This window comes from Passer montanus, unplaced genomic scaffold (assembly GCF_014805655.1).
Source record: "Passer montanus isolate IOZ18808 unplaced genomic scaffold, ASM1480565v1 scaffold63, whole genome shotgun sequence".
NCBI classification, from domain to species: domain Eukaryota; kingdom Metazoa; phylum Chordata; class Aves; order Passeriformes; family Passeridae; genus Passer; species Passer montanus.
The window spans coordinates 849,213-871,816 of record NW_024371371.1 but is presented as its reverse complement, the minus strand read 5'-3'; the positions used below and the strand labels follow the sequence as shown (position 1 = coordinate 871,816).

General features: G+C 47.9%; 2 protein-coding genes across 7 annotated transcripts in view; both read left to right on the top strand.

Annotated features, from left to right (window-relative positions):
- The first annotated feature begins 275 nt into the window (after positions 1-275).
- SAP130 (Sin3A associated protein 130) lies at positions 276-19,986 on the top strand. 6 transcript variants are annotated; one of them, XM_039728058.1, is made up of 22 exons: positions 276-432; positions 722-838; positions 1,493-1,728; positions 2,269-2,427; positions 3,559-3,670; positions 5,193-5,317; positions 6,101-6,225; positions 6,823-6,973; positions 7,161-7,251; positions 7,527-7,631; positions 8,646-8,787; positions 9,046-9,167; positions 11,414-11,716; positions 12,684-12,858; positions 14,070-14,174; positions 14,926-15,287; positions 16,619-16,867; positions 17,158-17,283; positions 18,010-18,113; positions 18,774-18,887; positions 19,085-19,295; positions 19,382-19,986. In XM_039728058.1, the coding sequence occupies exons 2-21, from the start codon at positions 727-729 to the stop codon at positions 19,241-19,243; spliced, it is 3,177 nt and encodes a 1,058-aa protein (XP_039583992.1). In that variant the 5' UTR covers positions 276-432; positions 722-726; the 3' UTR covers positions 19,244-19,295; positions 19,382-19,986. The 6 variants fall into 6 exon arrangements, with proteins under 6 accessions (XP_039583992.1, XP_039583993.1, XP_039583989.1 ...); XM_039728059.1 differs by having other exon boundaries at positions 12,681-12,858; positions 16,622-16,867; XM_039728055.1 differs by having other exon boundaries at positions 12,681-12,858.
- Positions 19,987-22,034: 2,048 nt separating this feature from the next.
- Positions 22,035-22,604, top strand: part of AMMECR1L (AMMECR1 like) — a 15,084-nt gene continuing 14,514 nt past the window's right edge. Inside the window, exon 1 of the mRNA XM_039728052.1 lies at positions 22,035-22,388. The gene's annotated coding sequence lies outside the window, so the exon portion shown is untranslated. The remainder of the gene's footprint in view (positions 22,389-22,604) is intronic.

Here is a 22,604-nt window from a genome sequence, read left to right as displayed (position 1 = left end):
GAGTCTGTGAGGGCGGCGGCTGGCCCGTGAGGGTGGCGGCCAGCCCGAGGGGGCTGTGGCCGGCCCGTGAGGGCGGTATTGGGTCCGTGAGGGCGGTATTGGGTCCGTGAGGGCGGCGGCGGGCCGTCCCGCCCACCCCGCGTCTCCTCGGAGACCCGGCGGCGCGCGGCCAATGGCGCGCTCGGGCACAGCACCGCCCCTCCCGCGCCTCGCGAGATCTGTGCCCGCCACAACCACAGCGCGGACTACATCTCCCGGCGGCCCCGCGGGGCGGGCTCGGCGGCCAATGAGGCGCGGCGGTCTGGGGTAGGCGGGGCTGGCCGGGGCCAATCGGGTGCTGGCAGCCGCAGCGGCGGAAGCGGCGCTCGGCAGCAGCGGCGACGCGGGGCGACCGGCCTCAGGGACCGGCGCACGGCACCGCCCCGGGCACAGGTACGGCCGCGGCCGGCGCACGGCATCGCCCCGATCTGCGGGCTGAGGGTGGCTCCGAGGAAGGGCTGCGCGTAGGGGGCGGCGGCCGCCGCTTCACAGCGCGACTGCGGCAGGCGGGGAGCGAGCCTCCGGCCGGTGGAAGCGGCGCGCAGGGCGTGTCACGAAGAGGCGGCATTTGGACAGAGCGGCGCGGCCTGGCCCGAGGCGGCGGGGCCGCCGCGCTGCCGGGCACATCCGGGCCCTGCGGCGGCTAACACAACACAACATAACAGGACATAACGGCCCGCAGGTGACATGAGCTCGCAGCAGTTCCCCCGTTCGGGCGCGCCTCCCGCCCCGCTGGGACCAGCGCCGCCGCCCATCCCCAGCAGCGGCTCGGCCGGGATTGTCGCCCCCGCCGCCACAGGTAAGCGCCGTGCCGGCCCCGCGGGACGCGATCCCGGGCGGGCCCGGCTGGAGCTGCCGCGGCTCCGCGCTTGGCTCGGGACAGCGGCGGCGGAACCGGGACCGTGCCCGCCCCGCTCAGCTCGGCCCTCTGTGTCCGTAGCAGAAGGGAAATGGGAGCATCTCATGGAGCTGGAAATGGGGTGGGAGCTCTGGTCCCAGCTCCTGCTGTCCCCGACAGGTTTTCAGAAGTGACTGGGGGAGCAGCTGCATCTTCAGGAGGTTTCATACCTGCCTTCTGCTTAATGTTCAGATATATATTGCATTATGTGTACAGTTTTTCGTGCTGTTTGGTCTGGGATTTAATGGCAGTTACTTAGATAATTAAATACTTTTCACTTGAAAGAAAAAGTTAGTCAGTCTGTGTTTAAAGAAGGTGTTTAGTTGGACTTCTCAGAGTTAACCCCGGGTTGCCCCAGCATTGCCCAGCCCATCAGTTCTGAGGGGGACAGACAGAAGCAGTGCCAGGATTCCCAGTTTTCTCCATCACTGAAATAGGTTTAATTGTAAGACTAAACTTCTTTAATGTCAATATTTCCCATGTCTCATCTCTGGCCTAGTGGGTGACCAAAGCAAGCTTTGTGACAATCCTGACCTTTTTCTCTGTTTTCCCCAGTGAGTGACGAATCCAGCCGTGAGGCAGAGGTCGCTCCCAGGGAGCACATGGGCCCCAGTGGCTCCATCCAGCCCCGGGAGGAGAAGCAGGAGCCCGTGGTGGTCCGGCCATACCCGCAGGTGCAGATGCTGACACAGCACCACCCTGTGCAGTCTGGTGCCCCAGTGACAGTGACAGCACCACCAGCACATTTGACTCCAGCTGTGCCACTTTCCTTTTCAGATGGACTTATGAAGGTAATGAGAGGATTCATTGGGGGGAAAAATACAATCTGTATGAGTCAGTGTTGATAAAAAGTAAATTAGGCCAAAACCTTCCCTGCTTTTGTTTCTAAAGCTCTCCCTGCCTGCTTCTGCTAACTGTGCAGTGCCTTGTGGGTTTGGCTGTTCCAGATGATACACTGAGGACTTGCTAGTGTTTCAGCATTATTTTGTTTATTTTTGAGGAGAACAGTGATTTCAGTCAGTTTCTGAAGTCTTCCATTTTCTTTGCAGAATATAAAGTTAACTGTTTACTATCTAGTGTCTGTAGGGCAGTACTAGAGCCCTGAGAGATTCCACTGATGACCATGCCAGAACCTGCATATTTCCAGGACAATGGAAATATGCCCTTTCTTTGTTTGGAATAACCAAATGTTCACTATCTTTCCTCTCCAAATATTTAGCCATACTTACATAAACTTTCTCCTCAGGCTTTGACCCCACGGAATGATTGCTGTTTCCACACTGGGCTCTCATTTGAAGTTGCCAATGTTTCTGTCTCTCCTTTTCTTGCAGCCTCCCCTGAAGCCCACCATGCCCAGCCGGCCCATTGCTCCTGCTCCACCCTCCACTCTCTCAGCTCCCACAAAGGTCCCTGGGCAAGTGACTGTGACCATGGAAAGCAGCATACCACAGGCTCCAACAATCCCTGTGGCAACCATCAGTGGGCAGCAGGTCTGGTTTTTGGTGGCTTTTCTGTTCCATCTCACTGCATGCTCAGATCAGTACAAGTACAGCTGAGGTGGGCTTTTGCAGCAGCAGGGAATGTAAAGAGAGCAGCTTTCCCCATTCAGTGCTGCTGGTTTGGATCAGTTCTGCCTGCACCATTAAACTTCAGGCTTGGTTATCACCATCTCTTTACAAAGCTGCTGATTTGTTGGGATCATCCAGCTGGATGGCACAGCCAGGCTGTGATGGCAGGGCCATACCCTAAAGCTGGGTCTTTCCTTAAAAGCTCCTGCTGTGTCAGTGTCACTTGGAGAATTTCTGCTGTAGAGAAACTGCTGGGATTCATTATTGCAGTGTTCTTCAGCTTCCCTGGGAGGAGATCAGAGGAGACCAGTGAACACTTCATGGGTTTGCACTGTGTTCTTACTGAACTGGGAGTGACAAAATTTGAGGGAGTCTGTAAATAATGATTTGAATTTTTTTTTCCTCTAACTTGGCTGCAGAGCCAGCCCTGTTGGTTTGAAAATAGTTTGTCAGAACAGTCATTGCTAAACCTCTCAGGGTTTTGATATAAAGTGCCTTTAGGGGGACTTGAGTTAGTCTGGCTAAGGATGTGCAATTCCAGTGAATTTATCTTATATTAATATCCCCGGGGGACTTGAGTTAGTCTGGCTAAGGATGTGCAGCAATCCCAGTGGATTTATCTTATATTAATATCCCTGGGAGGTCTAGAATTATAAAAAAGTAGAATTTGTTCCAGTATTTGCCAGGTTTCCACCATTCTCTCAACTTTATTGGAGAGGGGGTATGAAACTATGCCTTAATGTCACCAATACTGGAAGGGACAACTCTGGCTGTTTGTGGGTGGCTGCTGGGTGACTGTCACCCAAGTACCCACCATCAAAACACACCAGTGAAACAGAGAAGTGTTTGCATCTTCCAGTGGCAGCAGGCTCTGTAACTTTATCCTGTACAAGCACCTGCCTCTTTCTCCACTCAGCTTTTAATGCATGCAGCCTTGGTACACCAAGTGTTTCTCCAAGACCTCTTTTCTGTCTCTGAGGCTGGGATGTGGTGATTCTGTGGCCACTGATGTTTGTCAACACAGCTGACTTGTTTTGTTCTTGAACTCTGCAGGGGCACCCCAGTAACCTGCATCATATCATGGCCACCAACGTGCAGATGTCCATCATCAGGAGCAGTGCTCCTGGGCCTCCCCTGCACATTGGAGCTTCTCATCTGCCCCGAGGTAAAGATCCAGCTGTGCTGTCCCTGTCTTTGCTCACAGGCCCTCAGCTGCTGCATTTAGCCCACACCTCTGAAGCTCCTCACTGCTAATGCAGCTGTTTCTTCAGATGTAAAAACTGCTGGCATGACTGAGTGAGTGACTGCTGGCCTTTTAAGAATTGTGTTACCTTCAGCCATTTAGGGCAGGACCATGTGATAGTGTTTAAAATGCCTGCAGGTACCAGCACATCTGTTATTCTAATTCTTTGCTGTTAAAACAATCAACACTTTCAAGAAAAAACATCCACAGGTAGAGACACACCTGCCCTGTAAAATGTCATGTACATTTTGGGTGGTGAGTATTGCTCACCTATGGCAGGGGCATGTGGGCAGTTGTGAGCCACAATCTTGTATCCCCCTGTCACAGGACCACTCGTGCATTGTTATGCATGCTATCACATCATATTGTGTGCATTTGCATTTACCCATTAGTTAAATGCTGGTGATAACTACAGGCTCTTGTTTCCCAGGGCTTTGGATGCTACAGCTTGTAAAACAGGAGATCAGCCCCTTAATGCAGCCCTGTACTCAGTACAGCCTGTCAGATTTCTGACTGCAGCTTTGCTTTCAAAGTCTTGTGGGTTAGGTTTGCTGTTCAGCTTTAAATTGATCTGAATTCCAAGTACCATTTGTCAGTTTTATCTCCTTTCATGCTCAATGTTATTTGCTGACTCACTCAAGACAAATAAATTGATGTGAGCAAAAACATAATCTTCTTTAACTAGAGCAGGTGGAATGACTGTGGAGCTTTATCTGTAGCTACAGTAGTGTTGTTCACCTGATTCTCAGGGGACAGCTGCCACAGACTTGGACTCTCAGTACACATTTTCTTTTTTTCCCTGCCCTTTTTCTCTGGGTCTGAATATTAACTTTTGAGGTAATTTCAATGGAGGACATGTACAGGAGATATGCAATCCAGTGCATCATCTGATTGCAAGGCTATTTGCCTGCTACTGTGATTTATTATGATCAGGTGTCATCAGACAGGAGACAAATTAATCAATTGCAGGTTTATATGGTGTGGAGTTTTGGGCTTGATTTTTTGTGGGGAGGTGTAGCTGTTTTGTTTTGTGTGGTGTTTTGTTGTTCATTTGGTTTCCTTCTTGCAAGTGTATTTTTCTTCTGAACTTCATCAGCTGCAGTGAGATCATTGCTGGTATCAAGTGACTCATTTACACATTGGCCCAGTAATCAAACTGAATTATTTCTACTGACTTCCATAGCTTGGCATAAGAAAACATGGCATTTTTAAATTCAAGGCTGTTATAGGGGAATAAGAAATACCTCTACAGCAAATTAATTTAAAGTAATACCTACCCCTCCACACATGCTTTTATAAACCTTATATATATTTGTTGAAAGCTTTATTTTTACACCAACATCCTGAACTGCCCTGAGTATGAAATGCATTAGAACTGAAATGCCAGCTGATGTCAGGGTCTGTCTGTGGTTGTGAATTTTAACAGGCTTGCTTTCTTCCCCAGGTGCAGCAGCTGCTGCAGTGATGTCCAGCTCTAAAGTAACCACAGTGCTGAGACCAGCGTCCCAGTTGCCAAATGCAGCTGCAGCCCAGCCAGCAGTTCAGCACATCATCCACCAGCCAATCCAGGCAGGTAGCAGCCAGGCAGCTCTGCCCCTCCCTGACCCCTGCTCCAAAGGCTTCCTGCTCTTGCTGTAATGTATAACCTCTGTTTATTTCTGTGCACTGGGCTGCAGCTACTGTCAGCTCTCTTCCAGGTCTAGTTTCTGTGTTTCCTTCATAGACTTGTTGGGTTTTAATCTGCCTCCAAAGTACTTAGAAACTGGGAAGACAATTTCATTCAGACATGCTCAAGTTTTGAAGTCTGACAGGAGCAGTACAATGTCCCGGTGTTAATTTATTGTTCAATATATGAATCAATGTAGAATTTTTGTAATCTCACTGTAATATGCTTCTGTATATCTTGGCTTTTGTACGTGTATAAGGAGAAGATGGTAGATCTTGTCTCCCTACAGCAGTGCTGGTGTTCAGCCCTAGGACAGAGGGTTAAACATCTTCCCACTGTGGTTTCACTTAGGATCCCAGTCACCTGTAACTTCATGTGTACTGGGATTTCTTTTCATTCTGAAGGGAACTCACCTTTGAGGTTTTTCCTAAAGAACTTCAAGGGATCCAGTCGTGTTAACTTTGTTGCTTACTGGTTCCTGTGCTGTATGTGTGTTGGAAACCAGGACAGTTCTGCTTAGGAGCTTGCAGATCAATTCAGGAAGACTGGAAATGTCTCAGAATGCCAAAATATATTGGGGAAGTGTAGGGAAGCCAGTTTTAATCAAGGAATTCCTAGCTGTTCTCTAAACAGCAGAATTTCCTTTCTGAATGTTCTCTCTTTGACACTTTTTTGTTTTTTAATAGTCTCGTCCTCCTGTGACAACTTCAAGCACTATTCCTCCTGCAGTGGTGGCAACTGTCTCAGCCACGAGAGCTCAGTCCCCTGTTATAACCACGACAGCAGCCCATGCCACAGAGTCAACCCTCAGGTAAAACCTACAGAAACTCTGTATTTGACAGAAACTGCAGCAAGGAGAAGAGAGATGTTAATCAGCCTGAGCTGATAATCCTCCACTTGTGGGATGATATAAAACCAACATAGTATGCTTGCACAATGCAACTCCTTGCAGTTCTGTGAATAAAAATGGGTATAAGCATAAACTTATACCCATATATATGGGTAAAAGGGCTCTGTGTTATGGGAAGGAAAGACCTTAATGAATCATTTTTGTAGTCCTGCTCCCTGGACAGCAGAGTTTGTGTTGCAGGAACTTGTGGGTATTTGGCCTATATTTTTTATGAAGACCCAGTGAAGAGTGATAGATGAATGCTGAGATGAAGTTCAGCAGATAAGGGTTATGATAACTCCTGGCTGGGTGCATAGGGCAGATGAGGACAGAGCAGTGTAGCTCCAGTTCCTTATTTTGCTTTGCCACGTGATTGACAGCGGCGCTGCTGCCACCGGGGAGGACACTGAGGCCCGATGTGTGTGCCTGTGTCACATCTGCCACCCTCAGTGGCAGATGTGACATAGGGTCGGTCTGTGGTTGTGAAGGTTGCTGATGATTGCTTTCCTTGCTCTGCAGCCGGCCCACGCTGTCCATCCAGCAGCACCCCCCTTCTGCAGCCATCAGCATCCAGCGGCCGGCGCAGCCGCGCGACGCGGCCACGCGCATCACGCTGCCCTCGCACCCCGCCATCGGCACCCAGAAACCACAGCTCCACACCATGGCCCAGGTGAGCTGCAGCAGCCACACACCCTCCTGCTGCTTCCTGACTCTTGTTTGTAGCTTGCAGGCTAAGATTGCATTTTGGAGAAGAGTTAGAAATTAATGTTTTGTATGATCACTGCAAGGTGATTGCATACCAACTAGAGATGTTAAATTTACTAGTCTTCTAACTTTAAGATTTTTTTTTTTCATAGAAAACCATTTTCAGTACTGGTACTCCTGTGGCAGCAGCAACTGTGGCACCTATTTTGGCAACAAATACCATTGCTTCAGCAACCACAGCTGGTGAGTATTCATAATGCTGTTGTGGGAGCATCATGAAGGCTGGGGTTTGTTGCTTTTTGTTGGCTTTCTTTGAATTTAGAGCCCAATCATTTTTGAGCAAGTAGTTTTTCATGGTAAAGACTGCATTTGTTGATGCATGGCTTCAGGAGTGAAATTACTGAGTTCTTCAGGCTGATTTGATGGTTGGGGGTTTTGCCCTCTTTAGGATGTGGACATACTGGCATGGTAGGGCTCCAAAGAAAGATCTATTAAGTTTGGGGTTTTTTTTCCTTCAGGTTCTGTATCTCACACCCAAGCGCCTACAAGCACCATTGTTACCATGACAATGCCCTCACATTCTTCCCATGCTACAGCTGTCACAACCTCAAACATCCCAGTTGGTGAGTGATTTCAGTTCTCAGAAAAGTGTGTAACTCATGCTTCAGTTTTTCTCTGCATGCTGGAAGTGTTTGTGCATGTTAGCAAATTAAGGAGGGAAAGAAAATCAGTTCAAGCTGGGAGAAACCCATTAACAGGTCTGCTATTCTATTTTTTTTTAATATCAGGAAGAAATAGATGTTCAAGCAGGAGCAGGTAATAAAATGCCTCATTTACTTTCTCTGTTGAATTTTTAGACAAACTTGGGCCTTCTGGCTTTTCAAAACCTGCACTGGATACTCTAAAAGTTTTAAGTGCTTGGTGATAGACTATGGCTTTCATAGTTGATTTTGTAAGTTACTTCATGTGCTTCTTGAAGTGTTAGGTGTAGCCTAGCTGGATTTGATTAGTGTGTTCACTTGAATTAAAACACAAAGGCCTAAAGGTGGGAACTTTATTTGCTTGGATGTGGAATGTGCCTGAGATGTTTCCTACAGAACAGTATAAATTTTATTTTGTTTATCTGTTTTTCTGCTGACCTCCTTGTTCTTTTAAAATCTTGCAATCTCTTCTCCAACGATAAATTTCCAAGGAGTGAAATTGTATCTCATACATCAGTGTTTCTTGTAAAGTTCTTGTAGGTGTTTTCTTACTTTTTGTGGCCTCTGTCTGCAGACACTTGTCTGCTTGGTCTCATTTCCTTTGATCTCTGCTATCAGAGCTCAGATAACTTTTTCGTGACATCAGAATGGTTTGGGCTGATCCTAAAAAAATTTACTTAATCTGAGCACTGAAGTGACTTTGTTAGCAAGTATAATTTATATAGGTATTTAGAATATCTATCCATTCTGATATAAATTGATGAGAAATGCCTATTGTGGGTAGGAAATAATTTGTGGATGGGGTGGGTTGTTTTGGGTTGAGAGGGAAGGGAGAAGTGTTGGTTGCTTTGTTTGACAAGGTTACTGATCTTGCTTTGCAGTGTTTACTAGCCTTTCCTTTGACTGTCTGTTGATGACATGTTTGTCTTTATGCAGCTAAAGTGGTTCCCCAGCAAATCACCCACACTTCTCCCCGGATCCAGTCTGATTACACAGCAGAGAGGAGTAACCTCATTCCTCTGTCCAGCCACAGGGCCTCTCCAAACCCAGTAGCCATGGAGACCAGAAATGACAACAGGTGGGCAGAACCAGCAGCTCTACCCATGAGAGAGTGTATGAGTAGGGTGTGGGTGCCCTGCTGCTTTTCTACCTTCTGCTGTGGTGGAAATAACATAAAAACTGGAGGGGGGGTGGGATTTGGCAGTTCTGAATCAGTTATGATAGTGGAGATAACTGACAGCTTAGATGAGATTGTAAAGCACTAAGTGCTAAAGGGCAGGGGTTGAAGGTTACCTGTTGAACTCTGTGTAACCCTTGCTCTCTTTGATGCCTGTAGGCAGTCGGTGCCTGTCCAGTTCCAGTATTTCCTGCCCACCTACCCCCCCTCTGCCTACCCTCTGACTGCCCACACCTACACCCCCATCACCAGCTCCGTGTCCACCATCCGCCAGTATCCAGGTAAGCCAGCTGGGCCCCCAGCCCCGGGGTTTGCTGAGCCTGCAGCTCATGGATGTGCTCCCGTGATGGGAGCAACTGAAGGGATTTGTGCTTCACTCTGACAATTAGTCACAAAAAGTCTCTGGTAATTTGTTGTTTTCTCAGGAGTTTCATATTTGCTATCCCAAAGGCTCTGTGTCCATAAGTAAAAGTTTTGAGTCTATAAATCTGAACAGTTTGGCTCGTCCACACCAAGCCACCTTTTCAGTTTATCTTCATTCCCTGGTGTTCTGATAAACTTTTTTAATATCTTTTCACGTGAATGTACAGTTTGAGAGAGAAACCTGAACCAAAAAGGGAAAAACTAATATGCATTGCACACTTGCGTTAGTGTTCTGTTGAGAAGAATGGAGAAATTAATGTATTTGAACAGTTGCAGTAATTTGCAGTCAAAAAAAAATGATGCACAGCCCAAACTTATGTCACTCTCTGACAAAATTTGGAACATTTTTACCTTACCAGGTTGTTTAGGGCTGTTCTCTGTAATGTGATCATTTCCACTATCCAGACTGCAAGAACATGCACAATGTGGATTTTCTGTGTCTGCTGGCAGCATGATACCTGTGAGCAGTACAGAGGAAATGTAGAAGGACTGGGAGGTGGTAAAGCCCATTGAAGGTGTAGAATCATGGGGTTCTTCAGGTTGAGAAAGACCTTTAAGATCATCAAATCTAATCATTAATCCAGCACTCCTAAAGCCACCACTAAACCATTTTCCCAAGTGACATGTTTTTTAAATACTGCCAGGGGTTGGGACTCCATCACTTCTCTGAGCAGCCTGTGCCAGGGCTTAACAACCCTTTATGTGAAGAATTTTTTCCTAATATCCAATCTAAAGCTTCCCTGACAGAACATAATTGCACACAGTCAGGGGTTCCAGTTCTGGTGCTGGTAGGCTAATGGTCACTTTTATAAATGCAGATGTGTGTTCTTCATCAAGAGCTTACTGACAGAGACATTTTACTTAATTAACTTGTTAAATTGACTTGAAGAGGTCATGAAAGGTATTAATTATCCATGAAAGGTATTAATTATGGCAGCTGGTGGTGGCAAACTTAAAGCAGAACATTCAGGGTATGAAGAGGACATGCTGAGCACAACTGGGTGAGGGTACAGAAGATTTCAGAGACTTTTTAAAAGATCACTGAGATAAGGAGAGTTAATGCAGAATTTTGGAGGAAGAATGTTGGCTTTGGTTTTCCAAATGCTGGTTGTTTTGTACTTCGTATCCTAAAAGGATTTTGTTGGATAGAAAATTCTGCAACAGCAGTGTTTTGACTAAGAGAATAAATGTGCCACACTTTATACAGAGCCATTTTCAGGGACCTGGTTTCAGTTTTTGATGCCTGTTTTTAGAATGTCTTGTCAGCACAAGAACTTGATGGAAATCCTGTGACAATGATAAAACCAGCTTGTTCTGCATTGTTAGCAAGCAAGGCCATTGTTGGCAAGTTCACACTTGAATTCTGTGTGTGGCTGCAGAAATCCTGGTGCAGCTCTGCAGAGCCTGGAAATCTGGAGATCCAAAAGTGATCCAAAAGGATTGTTTAAGTGCTGCATGGGAGAACTGTAATACACTGTATAGTGGATCTGAAAAGGTGGAATCAGTTGTTTAGAGCTGTGGATTTATTTAAATGGTTGAGCTACTTAGAGCAGGTGTATTGTTGGGAACATTGTTCTGCCACTAACAGATAATTTTGTTCATTTGAGCTGTGGGATCCAGCCTATAACTGGATCCCTGTTATATCTGGCCTGTTCTGAGGCCAGATAAGGTTGTGTTCAACTTCAGAGTTGAGTCAACTTCAGACAACAAGAAATTACTTAGGTTTCTGATTACTTTTAATCTATTTTTTAAGCAGGGAAAAATGCCAAGTGTTGGTACTTACAAGCACTGTAAAATACGATAGTGAGCAAAAATAGAGTACAGCATTCTGAGACTGTAATTTGAGTCTATTTAAAAGCAGAGTTAAACTGCTCTTTTCTCTCTTGCTGCAATTACAAATAAAAAATATCATTAAAATCAACAGTAATTAATTCCTCTGGCAGACAATCTTCCTTACTCTCATATTTACTACTGCAACAAGCAGACTGGCAAACCAATTTTTCAAAGCAGAAAAATATCTGTGAAAAAACTAGTATTAGAGCAGGTGGTGGTTTTGGGGGGAGCTGAGGTGACCTGCTGGTGAGGTGTGTGTGTGCTGCTTCAGTTTCAGCCCAGGCGCCCAACTCGGCCATCACGGCTCAGACCGGCGTGGGAGTGGCCTCCACCGTGCACCTGAACCCCATGCAGCTGATGACCGTGGATGCGTCCCACGCCCGGCACATCCAGGGCATCCAGCCCGCCCCCATCGGTGCCCAGGGCATCCAGCCCGCCCCCATCAGTGCCCAGGGCATCCAGCCAGCGCCCATCGGGACCCAAGGGCTGCACCCTGCTGCTCCCATGGGCGCGCAGGGGCTGCAGCCGGCGCCCATCGGCGCCCAGCAGCCGCCGGGCGACACCAAGACCTCAGGTGAGAGCACAGCCAAGTCCTGGCTCCAGAGTGAGACAGCTGAGCTGCTGTCCTGCACACTGGGCTCTCACTGGTGATGTTCTTTCAGTCTCTGTGGTCCAGAGGTGGACACTGAATACATCCATGCACATACTCTCCCAGAAAATACTTGTTGGCTGTTTCTGAATTGATTTATTTTTAAAGCGTGCTAGGTGTGGGTAGCCTTGGATGGGGTACTTCAGTGGAAAAGACTGGTAGTGCCTGAGCTTAGACAAATGGCTTCAGTAAGTCCTTTTAGCAAAAGTAATTTACAAGTGAGTGATGTTCTCTGGCTGTGCATCAGATCCCAGGAGCAATCAGAGTACAGCCAGGTACCTGCTGCTGTTGGTAACCTGATCCTGAGCTGTAACAGAGACCATGATAAGTGACTGGTCTGATGAAGCCCCAAGAACTTACAGGAGGAATGGGATATGGCATCCAAGAGAATATGCAGTTGCACAGCTGGCAGGCACTGCACAGTGACTTCCTGGCTGTCCCCATGCTCTGCATCCCTCAGTTGGCCCAACAGGCTCTGGCAGGAGGTCAGAATGCAAACACAGCTGATGTCACTTACATACAGCTGCCATGTGTTGCCACATGGGCTCTACCAGCAGTGTTGCTCTGTTAACCCAGTTGTGCTGGTGATCTCCCTAGTGATGTCTGCCTTTTCCTTGTCTTCTGGAAAAGATAATTTCCCTAGAAATGGTTGTTAGGCAGGAAGTATTTTCCTTCTTCCCTGCAGAAGGTTCAGTGATCAGATTGCTCGTGGCAGAGGCACAGTTTACAAAGGAGTCTGAAAGCACTGCAGTTAGAGACTGAGGGCTCAGAGAAAGTACAACATATGCTCTGCAGACACCTGCTTTGTCATCACATTCCCTTAAGTAACTGCTGCTTTCCACTTTCTGTCTGTTTTTGTCTGTGCTGTGTCCATGTCCATCCTTCCCAGCAGTAGTCTTGGCAGATGGAGCCACCATTGTAGCCAATCCTATTAGCAACACATTCAACACTGCTTCTGCAGCAACTACAGTTGTGCAAACCCACAACCAGAGTGCCAGTGCCAGTGCTCCAGCCCAGGGCTCCTCCCCACGCCCGAGCATCCTCCGCAAGAAACCAGCCACGGATGGGTGAGTGGAACTGAAGGTGACACGGGGGTGGCACTTCTGTGCAGTCCAGCCCAGCCAAATGGAATCATTTCATGGAGATACTCCAGCAGATTATTCAGTCAGCAATGGTTGCAAGTAACCTGCTGATCAGTGAAACAGTGCTTTTCCTCCCCCAGGGCAGGATATAGTTTTCTGTAGTGTCAGTAATAAAACGAGAAGGACAGTTTGTCTCCTAGGTCTTGAAAGTGACCTTTTGAGAGAAAGTGGATTTGAGGCTTTCTTGCTTAGTGTGATAAGAAGAAAGAGCTCATAGTCTACTAAAATTAGAATTGGGTGCTTTTTCTTCAGTGCTTTTCTTGGAAGAATATGTGGATGAGAGGAAAGGATAGGATTAGTACCCTGCTGTGAAATCTGATTAGGAAAAAGGGAGGGAGTAACTAAAACTCTTAAAATATTTTATGTTGCCTGTCTATTTTTAAATGCCTTAATAAAGAGGCAAGAGACAGCTTTAGAATTAACAATGCATTCCCTCCCAGCTAGCAACTGGAAATGTGTGGCACTAATGTGTCCTGTGAGATTAAAATTGCATACTTTTTATGTGGGTGGAAACCTTTTTTAAGGCAGAGAAGCTGTAGGCTGTAAAACTGAAAGAGAAGTTAAAGAGTCAGGTAGATCACTAAAGACTGCTTCGATTTGTTGATTATTTTGGATAGCAGTTTGACTTTTGGTCCCAGGGGAGACTAAATAGTATCTAAAAGACCTTAATCAGCCTTATCTTCCTAATATCCACACTCCTGTCCTGGAGTCAGGCTCTGACAGTCAGGTCCAGCTGAAGGGAGCAGATGCCCCTGTGAGCACTGTTCAGCTCCAGATGATTTGCTCAGTCTTGAGGCAGGATTGCTGGACAGTGGCATGGCCAGACCCCTTTGTCCACTGCTGGAGCCTGGCAGTTGCAGCAAAGTGCTCTCACTGACAGGATGAAAGTAAAGCTGGCATTCTTAGAGAAGCCCTGAATTGGGTGAGACTAGGCCAGAGCAACTCATCTTTTATTTTAATTTGAAAAGTAAAATGAGACTCTTTGTGCAGTGAATTGGTTACACTGAAGACAGAGAGCAGTGCTACAGCCAAAACTCCTGTCCTGCTCTGTGTAAGAGAGCTGATTTCTTTGCTCTCAGGGGTGTTTGTCTTTGCACCAGGGAGGTGGCAATCCTAGATCTGTGTGTCTCTTCCAGGCTGGCAGTCCGGAAAAGCTTAATTCCCCCTCAGCCCCCTGAAGTGGCCAGCACACGTGTGGAGAGCACGATGCGAAGCACGTCTGGATCACCAAGGCCTGCTGGGTAAGGCTTGAGGGAGCAGCCACCTGCAGCCTAATAGTTCCATTATATTTGTTTGAGTTGTGTTCTTTGGCTGTTGGAGCATTTTCCTTTCTTTTGGGAAACAATCTGTTTTAAATTTGTGACAAACTCCAACAGCCTTGACAAGTTCTGCTGTTTGTGAAGCTGAGGAAATTACCTTTAAAAGCTGTGCTGATGAGCTTTCACAAAAACAAAAACGCTCTGCTATTGTAAGGGGAGATGGGCTCAAAGCTTTTTCTGTAGTACTTGAAAATTAATTCTGAGGCAAGGTAAATGCCCTGCTTCACTTGAGTTCAGTGGCTTTACAATTTGTTGTTTTATAACTGTAAGCCACAGTGGGAGATGCTGCAGAGGATGGGGCCAGTACAGTTTTGGGTAAAAGTTCCTCTTGGCTGCATTGTAAAACTTTTAATCCTTTTACAAGTATTTTGAAGTTACCTGGAATTAGTAATGAGATTTGTTTTTCACGGTGAATGGAAAAAAGTCGTATCTGTAATCAATGCAAATCGAAATATTAGATTAATCTGTAATCAATACAGATTGGAAAGGGAGAGGAGGAGGAAATATAACTGAGATTAAGCCTTCTCCTGTTGTTAAACACTTCACTGCACCAAGTGGGTGCAGGAAAAACTGAATAGTCTGACTGCAGCTTGGCTCATTTCCTTTTGTGCTGGGTGCTCACAACCCGAGATACAGTTAATTTCACTTCTCTTTGCTTTTATTTGTGCTCCAGTGGCAAGCCAAAGCCTGAGATCCACGTGTCCATGGCCACGCCAGTGCCTGTGTCTATGGAGGCGGTGTGTAACCAGGGTGGCGAGCAGCCCAGCATCACGGTGCCCCCGAGCTCCCAGCAGCCCCCCTCTGCCATCCCCACCATCATCGCAGCTGCCAGCCCCACCTCCCAGCCTGCAGCAGCCCTGTCCACCATCCCAGGAGCTGTGGCAGCTGCTCCTCCCACCTCCACCACCATCGTGGCAGCTCCTGCTCCTCCCTCCACCATGAGCGGGGCCCTGTCAGCGGTGCTGGGGCCTGTGGTACCAGAGATCAAAATCAAAGAGGAGATGGAGCCTATGGACATCATGCGCCCGGTATCTGGTACGTGGCTGGGAATATCAGGTGGCTTTCTTTGGTTTTGAGACAGTGGAGGATTAGGAGGGTTTTTCAACAGTTTCATCTTGAAAATGAAAGGACATCTCTTCCATGGTAGCACAGAGCACCAGAGTTCCCATATGCTTTATAAAGAACTTTCTTGCCTTTTTCCTAATTTCCCATGAAATCACTTCTTATTATGGCTGCTTTGTTCATGTTCAAATGACCCAGCTCCAAAGAGTCTGTGAATTCCTTGCCTAAAGTGCTCATGCTCAGCAGTGGTACTGACATATTATGGAACAGCTCAGCTGAATTCAGTTTGTTTACAAATCCTACTGTTCAGGTCCAGTGGCTTTCTTGTATGTGAGGAATTCATGGCCACAGTAGGACTTCCTAGGGCCCTCGTGTGATTCATGCATATTTTTCTCTAGAACTTTTCAAAATGGTCATTATATTGTCCTACTTATCCAGCTTGGCCATAGTTGCTATCAAATGGCATGGTCAGTAAATTCAAAGCCTTACAGATCTCATTGAGCACTATATAGTGGCAGTGTGACAGGAATGCATCCCACATTCATGGGTTTCAGAGTTCAGGTTTAGCTGTTGGTTTTATCACTCTCCTTGAAGCTGTGTCTTGTCCTGTGAGAAAGCAGCTCCTTCTGCAGGTGTGTCTGGAGCATGGGCAGATAGCATTAAGCTCTGGGAGCTCTTCTGTGTCTTCCTGCCATTTGTACCCAAATTGTCAAGAGATCCCATCTAGAAATTTTGTGCTGCAGCCTTAGTCATGGCTGATTGTCCTTCCAAGTTCAGGGAGTGTTCCCTCAGACTACCTGCCACACTGCTGCCAGCTGCCCAGGTGTGTTGGTTGGTGCAGTGACCTGCTGAGCAGTGCTGAGGGCTTGGCAGTACAAGCAAACTCGTGCAAGCAGAGTGCTGCAGTCCTGCTTTGATTCCAGCTGACTCTCCTATCAGGAGAGAGTAGGGATTTGCTTACTCTGACAGTGACCTGTGCTGGTATGCATACAGAGGGGTTTTTTACAGTAACACAGACAGATGTTAGCAACTCCTTTTTGTAACATTGAATTAACATAAGCTTCAAATATGAAGCAACTGAAGGACAATTGGCTCTGCTCTCATTCTTTATGGATATGAGACACTAAAGACTTCAGCTTATAGGCTTATCCTAATAATTATTGCTGGCTTAATATCTGGTCTGTTGGTGCACATCACATCCCTCACACTGTGCTGAAACAGGAGCTGGTGTTGGGAGGTGGTGTTCAAACAGTGCCTTATCTTCCCACTGCTGATGGTTGGGTTCTTCTCTTCCTTCCTCTCAGCAGTCCCTCCTTTGACTACAAGTACTGTGTCTCCATCTTTGGCACTGCTGGCCAACAATCTTTCCATGCCTCCAAGCGATTTGCCACCTGGTGCCTCACCAAGGAAGAAGCCCCGCAAGCAGCAGCATGTCATCTCCACAGAGGAAGGGGACATGATGGAAACAAACAGCACTGATGATGAGAAATCCACTGCCAAAAGTTTGCTGGTGAAGGCAGAGAAGCGAAAGTCTCCTCCAAAGGAGTATATAGGTAATGACATCTCTGATGTCTTTGTCTTTATTCAGGGGTCTGTATTTTCTATTCTGTGTGTTTCTCAGAGAAGGTGCTCTGTCACATTTCCACTTCCTAAATACGAGTAATGGAGAATCCAAGGATTCCTCATCACTTTTTGTATAGGGCTGGGAAAATGTCAGGGAAAACGAATTTTCTCAACACATATTTTGTATGAGGCAGCACTCACTGACCTGCTGCTGGAGTTCTTGTGGATGCCAGCCTGCTTTCACTCCTGGCTGATAACGCAGTTGTGGTTCCTTGTGCAGATGAGGAAGGTGTGAGATACGTGCCCGTGCGTCCCAGGCCGCCGATCACGCTGCTGCGGCACTACCGCAACCCCTGGAAAGCTGCTTACCACCACTTCCAGAGGTACAGCGACGTCCGCGTCAAAGGTCAGCCTGAGAGGGAGCACGAGGGAGGGCAGGGCAGGGAGGGTGGGGGCAGCACTGGATCAGCCGTGTTCTGTCAATGAAAACTTGGTCTGCTTATTGATGGATCTGCTTTGGTGCAGTGATAGAAACGTGCTCACGAAAGGTGTCCTTACAAAAGTGGCGTGCTGTGGTGATGGGCTGCAGCTGAGTGTTCTCACTGGCCACCTAACGCTTGCCAGTTAATCACAGACATTCTGTATTTAGTGTAACTAGTCTTGTCAAGTAACAAATGGGCTTTTAAAGAAGACTCTTTTACCTAATACAAGGAAATCAGAGGTCAGATACTGTCTTCAGTCAGATACTTTTCAGCTAGTATTTTTAGAATTTTTAGCAGCCTGTGTTTTCACAACTGCAAATACATCTAGGAGAGAGTAAAAACAGTACAAGATGGACCGTTTACTTGTTTGTGCCAGGTGTTTGAAACACTGAGCACTACATTCTTTAAATGAGAAAAAATGGGTTATGATATAATGTTTCTGAAAGTACAGATAACCTGTTAGTCAGTAAGAGCAGCAGTCAGGTACATGGCAGATGGGAAGTCACTTTCCTGTCTGAATCAAAATATTGCCCATTGTCATTTAGTAAGTTGTAGAGGGGGAGCAGGACCTGGGTTATTGTGGTTTGAGAGGAGAGGCCTGGCCAGCTCCTGAAATTTGACTGGTGTATTCTTGTGTTTCCTGGTGACAGAAGAGAAGAAGGCCATGCTGCAAGAGATTGCCAATCAGAAGGGTGTGTCCTGTCGAGCACAAGGGTGGAAGGTCCATCTCTGTGCAGCGCAGCTGCTACAGCTGGTAGGTGCACGGGCTTGGAGCTTCCTGCAACAAGGGGGAACATGAAGCTGTGTAAGGCAGGAAGACATTCTTACAAACTCAGTACATTGGGATGCCCTAAAGGAGCTGGTGTGTAGTGCCCAAAGGGAGTGGGACATGCTTTCCCCTTTCTCAGGAATGTGGCATAAGTGGCTTGGAAACTTGGAGTGTTGGTTTTGATCCAGACATAAGAGCTGATGTATTTTGTACAGATGATCAAAACTGGCAACTCCCTCCTGCTGATGCACAGGTCTGAAGAAGCGTCTGTTTGGGATGGTGCGGCTGATCTGAGGAGGCAGCACTGATCCACATTCCTGGATGCTTCTGTTTCAGGTTGGGGGTGAGGTAGGTGCTCTGCATTTTAGCACCAAACTCCCCAAAACCTCTGCATTCCTGGAATAGTATTGTGAGCAGTAGGGGAAGCAGTTGTGGTAGGATCCATGTTTCTTCAGAAGAGGAGCAATCCTGTAAATAGGATGTTAAAAGGAACGATAGTGCCACATTTTGTCAGAGGCTCCATCTTCTGAATCACTGACACGAGCAGCTGAGAGGGGAATGGATTATCACTGGTTCTGTGTTAACATGGGCAAGTGTTTGCCAGCTTGGCAGTGACCCTTCTCATGAAGGGCTGATGTCTTTTAGACAAACCTGGAGCACGATGTGTATGAGAGACTGACTGCCCTGCAGGAGGGACTCATTCCTAAGAAAAAGGCAGCGACCGATGACGACCTGCACCGAATCAATGAACTGATACAGGTGGGTCCTGTGGCCTCCCAGCCCAAAACCATACCCTTGGTTACAAGGCATCCTGCTGCTCTTAATAAAAGCTAAATCTGACCTAAAAAACCCATGTGGGTTCACTTCCTGTGTCACCAGTTACAAGGGGCACAGGTAGGGAAATGGCATTGCTCAGAGCAGGCATTCTGTGGTTAATGACAAGTGTTTCCTTTCAGGGGAACATGCAGAGGTGTAAACTCGTGATGGATCAAATCAATGAGGCTCGAGACTCCATGCTAAAGGTCTTGGATCACAAGGATCGTGTTTTGAAGCTTCTAAACAAGAATGGAACTGTCAAGAAAGTGTCCAAATTGAAGCGAAAGGAGAAGGTTTGAACACAGACTAATGACTTTGGAAATGGAGAACGTGTACAGAACGGAGCTGAACTCAAGAAAGTGTCCAAATTGAAGCGAAAGGAGAAGGTTTGAACACAGACTTTGGAAATGGAGAACGTGTACAGAATGGAGCTGAATCTTTTTGTAGTTTGGGTTTATTTTTAAGCAGAGCATCGGAATAAAAAAGGATGAGTTTAGGGAACAGATGGACACATGAAGCCTGGTGACCTGAAGGGATTGTCCTTGATCTTGTCATAATGAACAAAGATTTCTCTCAGGCTCATCCCTTTTTAAAGTCTTTCCAGTCCCGCTGTTTAACTCCTGATGTGTGAGGCAGGAGGTTGTGCAGGGGGCTGACATAGAGCTGTGGACCCAGACAGCAGCCAAGCTTCCAGCAGTGGAAATGGCACCTCTTTCAGTTACCCCATTCAGTTCTCATCCTGACCTTCCAGTGTCTAAGCAGCCTTCTTACACCAGTGCCACTGCACTAGGGGATCTGCCACAAAGAATCTCTAACAGCTCAGAAGCTCCCTGTCAAGATTAAATAAAAAAAAAAGAGAGGGGGGGAGGGGGGAAATCATTTCCAAGTGATATTGTAGTGTCTGTGTCTGTGTTGGTGCTCTGGGATACTTGTGTTGAGGTACCTCTTGCAAGAGGTGCTGTAGCTGGTGTAATGTTAATTGTACGTACCACATACATCCTGAAAACATGAATAAAGGAATTGGAGGGTTTTGTATGTGAGCAGTTCATGTACCTTTGTGCCAGTGAAACTCTTCAAGCTGTCAGCTTGAAAACGAAGCTTTGGAAGAAGCCTGAGGGGAGAAAGCATGTTGGGAGCCAGCCAGCACCCTGTGCTGTGGAGGGTGAGTAATGCAGTTCCCAGTTCAGGTCCTAAAGATGAAAAATGGATTATCCCCCATGCACTTGTGCATTTAACCATAATATTTTAGAGAAATTGCTAAATCAGTTCATTTTTAGTCTCCTCAGCAGGAAACTTCAGTGTCATGAACTAATTCTTTTAAGAATATATTCTTTTGCTCTTCCAGTTGTAGTGCTTTGCCTTTATTCAGAACTGAGTTCTTTCAGAACTTAAATTTAAAATATTGTATTTAATTCTTATTTCCTGATTTTATAATTAGAGAAGTCAAATGTCCATATTCACACTGGTTTTGTGTTTTCAACACATGAAAATCAAGTTTATTTCAGCTTTGGATGGTAGTCTTTCATGTTAGCTTGATTTTGCTGGTTCAAATGAAACCACTTCCATTTTAAGATACAATTCTAATATAATGATATTGTGACTTGGATATTAGGAAAGTTATAGTAGTTGTGTGTGTGTGTATTAAAAGCAGAGGTAAGACCAGAAAAGGTGGCAACTAAACTGCTGCCATCACCTCACATTTCTTGTGCTGCAGGAACAAAAGAGCATGCACAACTGGTGAGGTATTTGTTTGATGTTGCCAGGGTAATAAACACAGCACCGACACTCCCAGGTTCCTAAGGACTCCACAAGAAGCTCTGCGGTGATTATGAAGTGGATTTTTGAGGGTTGGGAACTGTTTCATATCTTGGCAAATGGGTTTGCAATGCAATCCAAGGCATTACCAGCAGAGTGAGGTATGTTTGGGGAGTGGGGGGAAGAAGGGAGGGAAGGATTCTTTAAACCCTGCAAAAGTTAGGAACTCCCTCTTGATCTATTCTGGGTGTTCTCACCCGATTCTTTGTAACCTTGGTTTTCCTCGGTTGCTATTTAGGGCTGCCATCTAGACTTAAAAGGATGGTGCTGTTCCATAACCTAAGAATGGCAATAATTACAGTGCTGCTCTTGTGCTGTGGAAACCATGTAGATTATGGAATGTCAAAGGCAAAGGAGCAAACTGTAGAAAGTGTCCCAGCCCATGGCAGGGGGTGGAACAAAACAAGCGTGAAGGTCCTTCCCTACCCAAACCATTCTGTGATTCTGTTCTACAGGAGACAGTAAGATCCACCGACATTCAAACAGATTTCTCCTGCTCACGTTTTTATGCCTCTCTATAGCTTAAGCTTCGATCAGAAATGGCATAAATTCCATTTTGCAATGTGAAAGGGTTCAGCCCGTTTGCCTCTTGGGGTTGGATGTGCAGTGTGGGTACTCGGGGCTATGCAGAGTTTGCTCTTTATTGTGCCCAGGGCGCTGTTGGAAGGGAATCGGGAATGAGCGCTGTGGTTTTCCCTGTGCCTTCCCTTGTGTACCTCATACAGCCACAACACCCCTGTCCCCTCCACCGAGGGACTGCAAACCGCCCGCTGCCAGACAATTCCCTCAGGCTGGAATGCACAGCCTCTATTTCTACACGCTGTCCCTAAACCCTTGAGGAAGTAACGACTTCCCTGCTTTGGTTTTTATGGTGCTGTGAAGAAGTGCGGAGTGGGAAGCGTTTGGGTGCCCCGCTGGCAGCTGCAAACACTAAAAGAGTAATTTCTGCGTTGGTGCTGTTGTGGTATCTTGGCTGTTGCCATAAATCCGTCACACGCGGCTATAATTAAAGCCGTCCCAGCGCTCGCACTCTCCCCTCACGGGCTCAGCGCCCGGGCCGCACCAACGCGCCGGGCACCGAGGGGACGAACGCCTCCCCCGCTTCCAGCCGCGCAATGGACGCTCCCCGCCTGCAGCCCCTCCCCCGATGCCGTCATCGCCCCCGCTGGCCAATGGCAGCGCGGCGCTGCTGCCGAGTGACGTCCCCGTTCCCGGAACTGTTTTCTCCCGCACGTGCGCTGCTCACGTGACGGGGAGGGCGCGGAAGTGCGCGTCTCTATGGTTTGTGCGTGGGGCAGAGCGCCCGCTCTGGGGCCTTGGCTGTGTTGGCGCCGCCGGGAGGCTGGCGGACTATGAGTGTCCGTCCCTCATTACCTCACGGCCGGGAGGAGGAGGAGGAGGAGGAGGCTGCCGGGATAGCGGCGGACCTGCCCGCGGCCTCGCTCCGGTCCTCCGGCCGCCCCGGGAAGCCCCGGCCGCGGCGGGCCCTGCCCGCTCCCCCGCCCGCCGGGCCCGCTTCTCCGGGGAGCCTCGCCCAGGCCCATGGCCCCATGAGGCGGCAGAAGGCGGCGGGGCAGCAGCGGCGGCGGCGGGGCTGAGGCGGAGGAGAAGCCGGGCCGGGTGCAGGAGGTGGGTGACCCTCCCGGGGGGCTGGGGGAGGCTCGGCGGGGCGGTCCCGGGGCTGAGGGGGGTCCCGGGGCTGAGGGAGGCTCGGCGGGGTCCCGGGGCTGAGGGGGGTCCCGGGGCTGAGGGGGGTCCCGGGGCTGAGGGGGGTCCCGGGGCTGAGGGAGGCTCGGCGGGGGCCCGGGGCTGAGGGGGGTGCCGGGGCTGAGGGGGGTCCCGGGG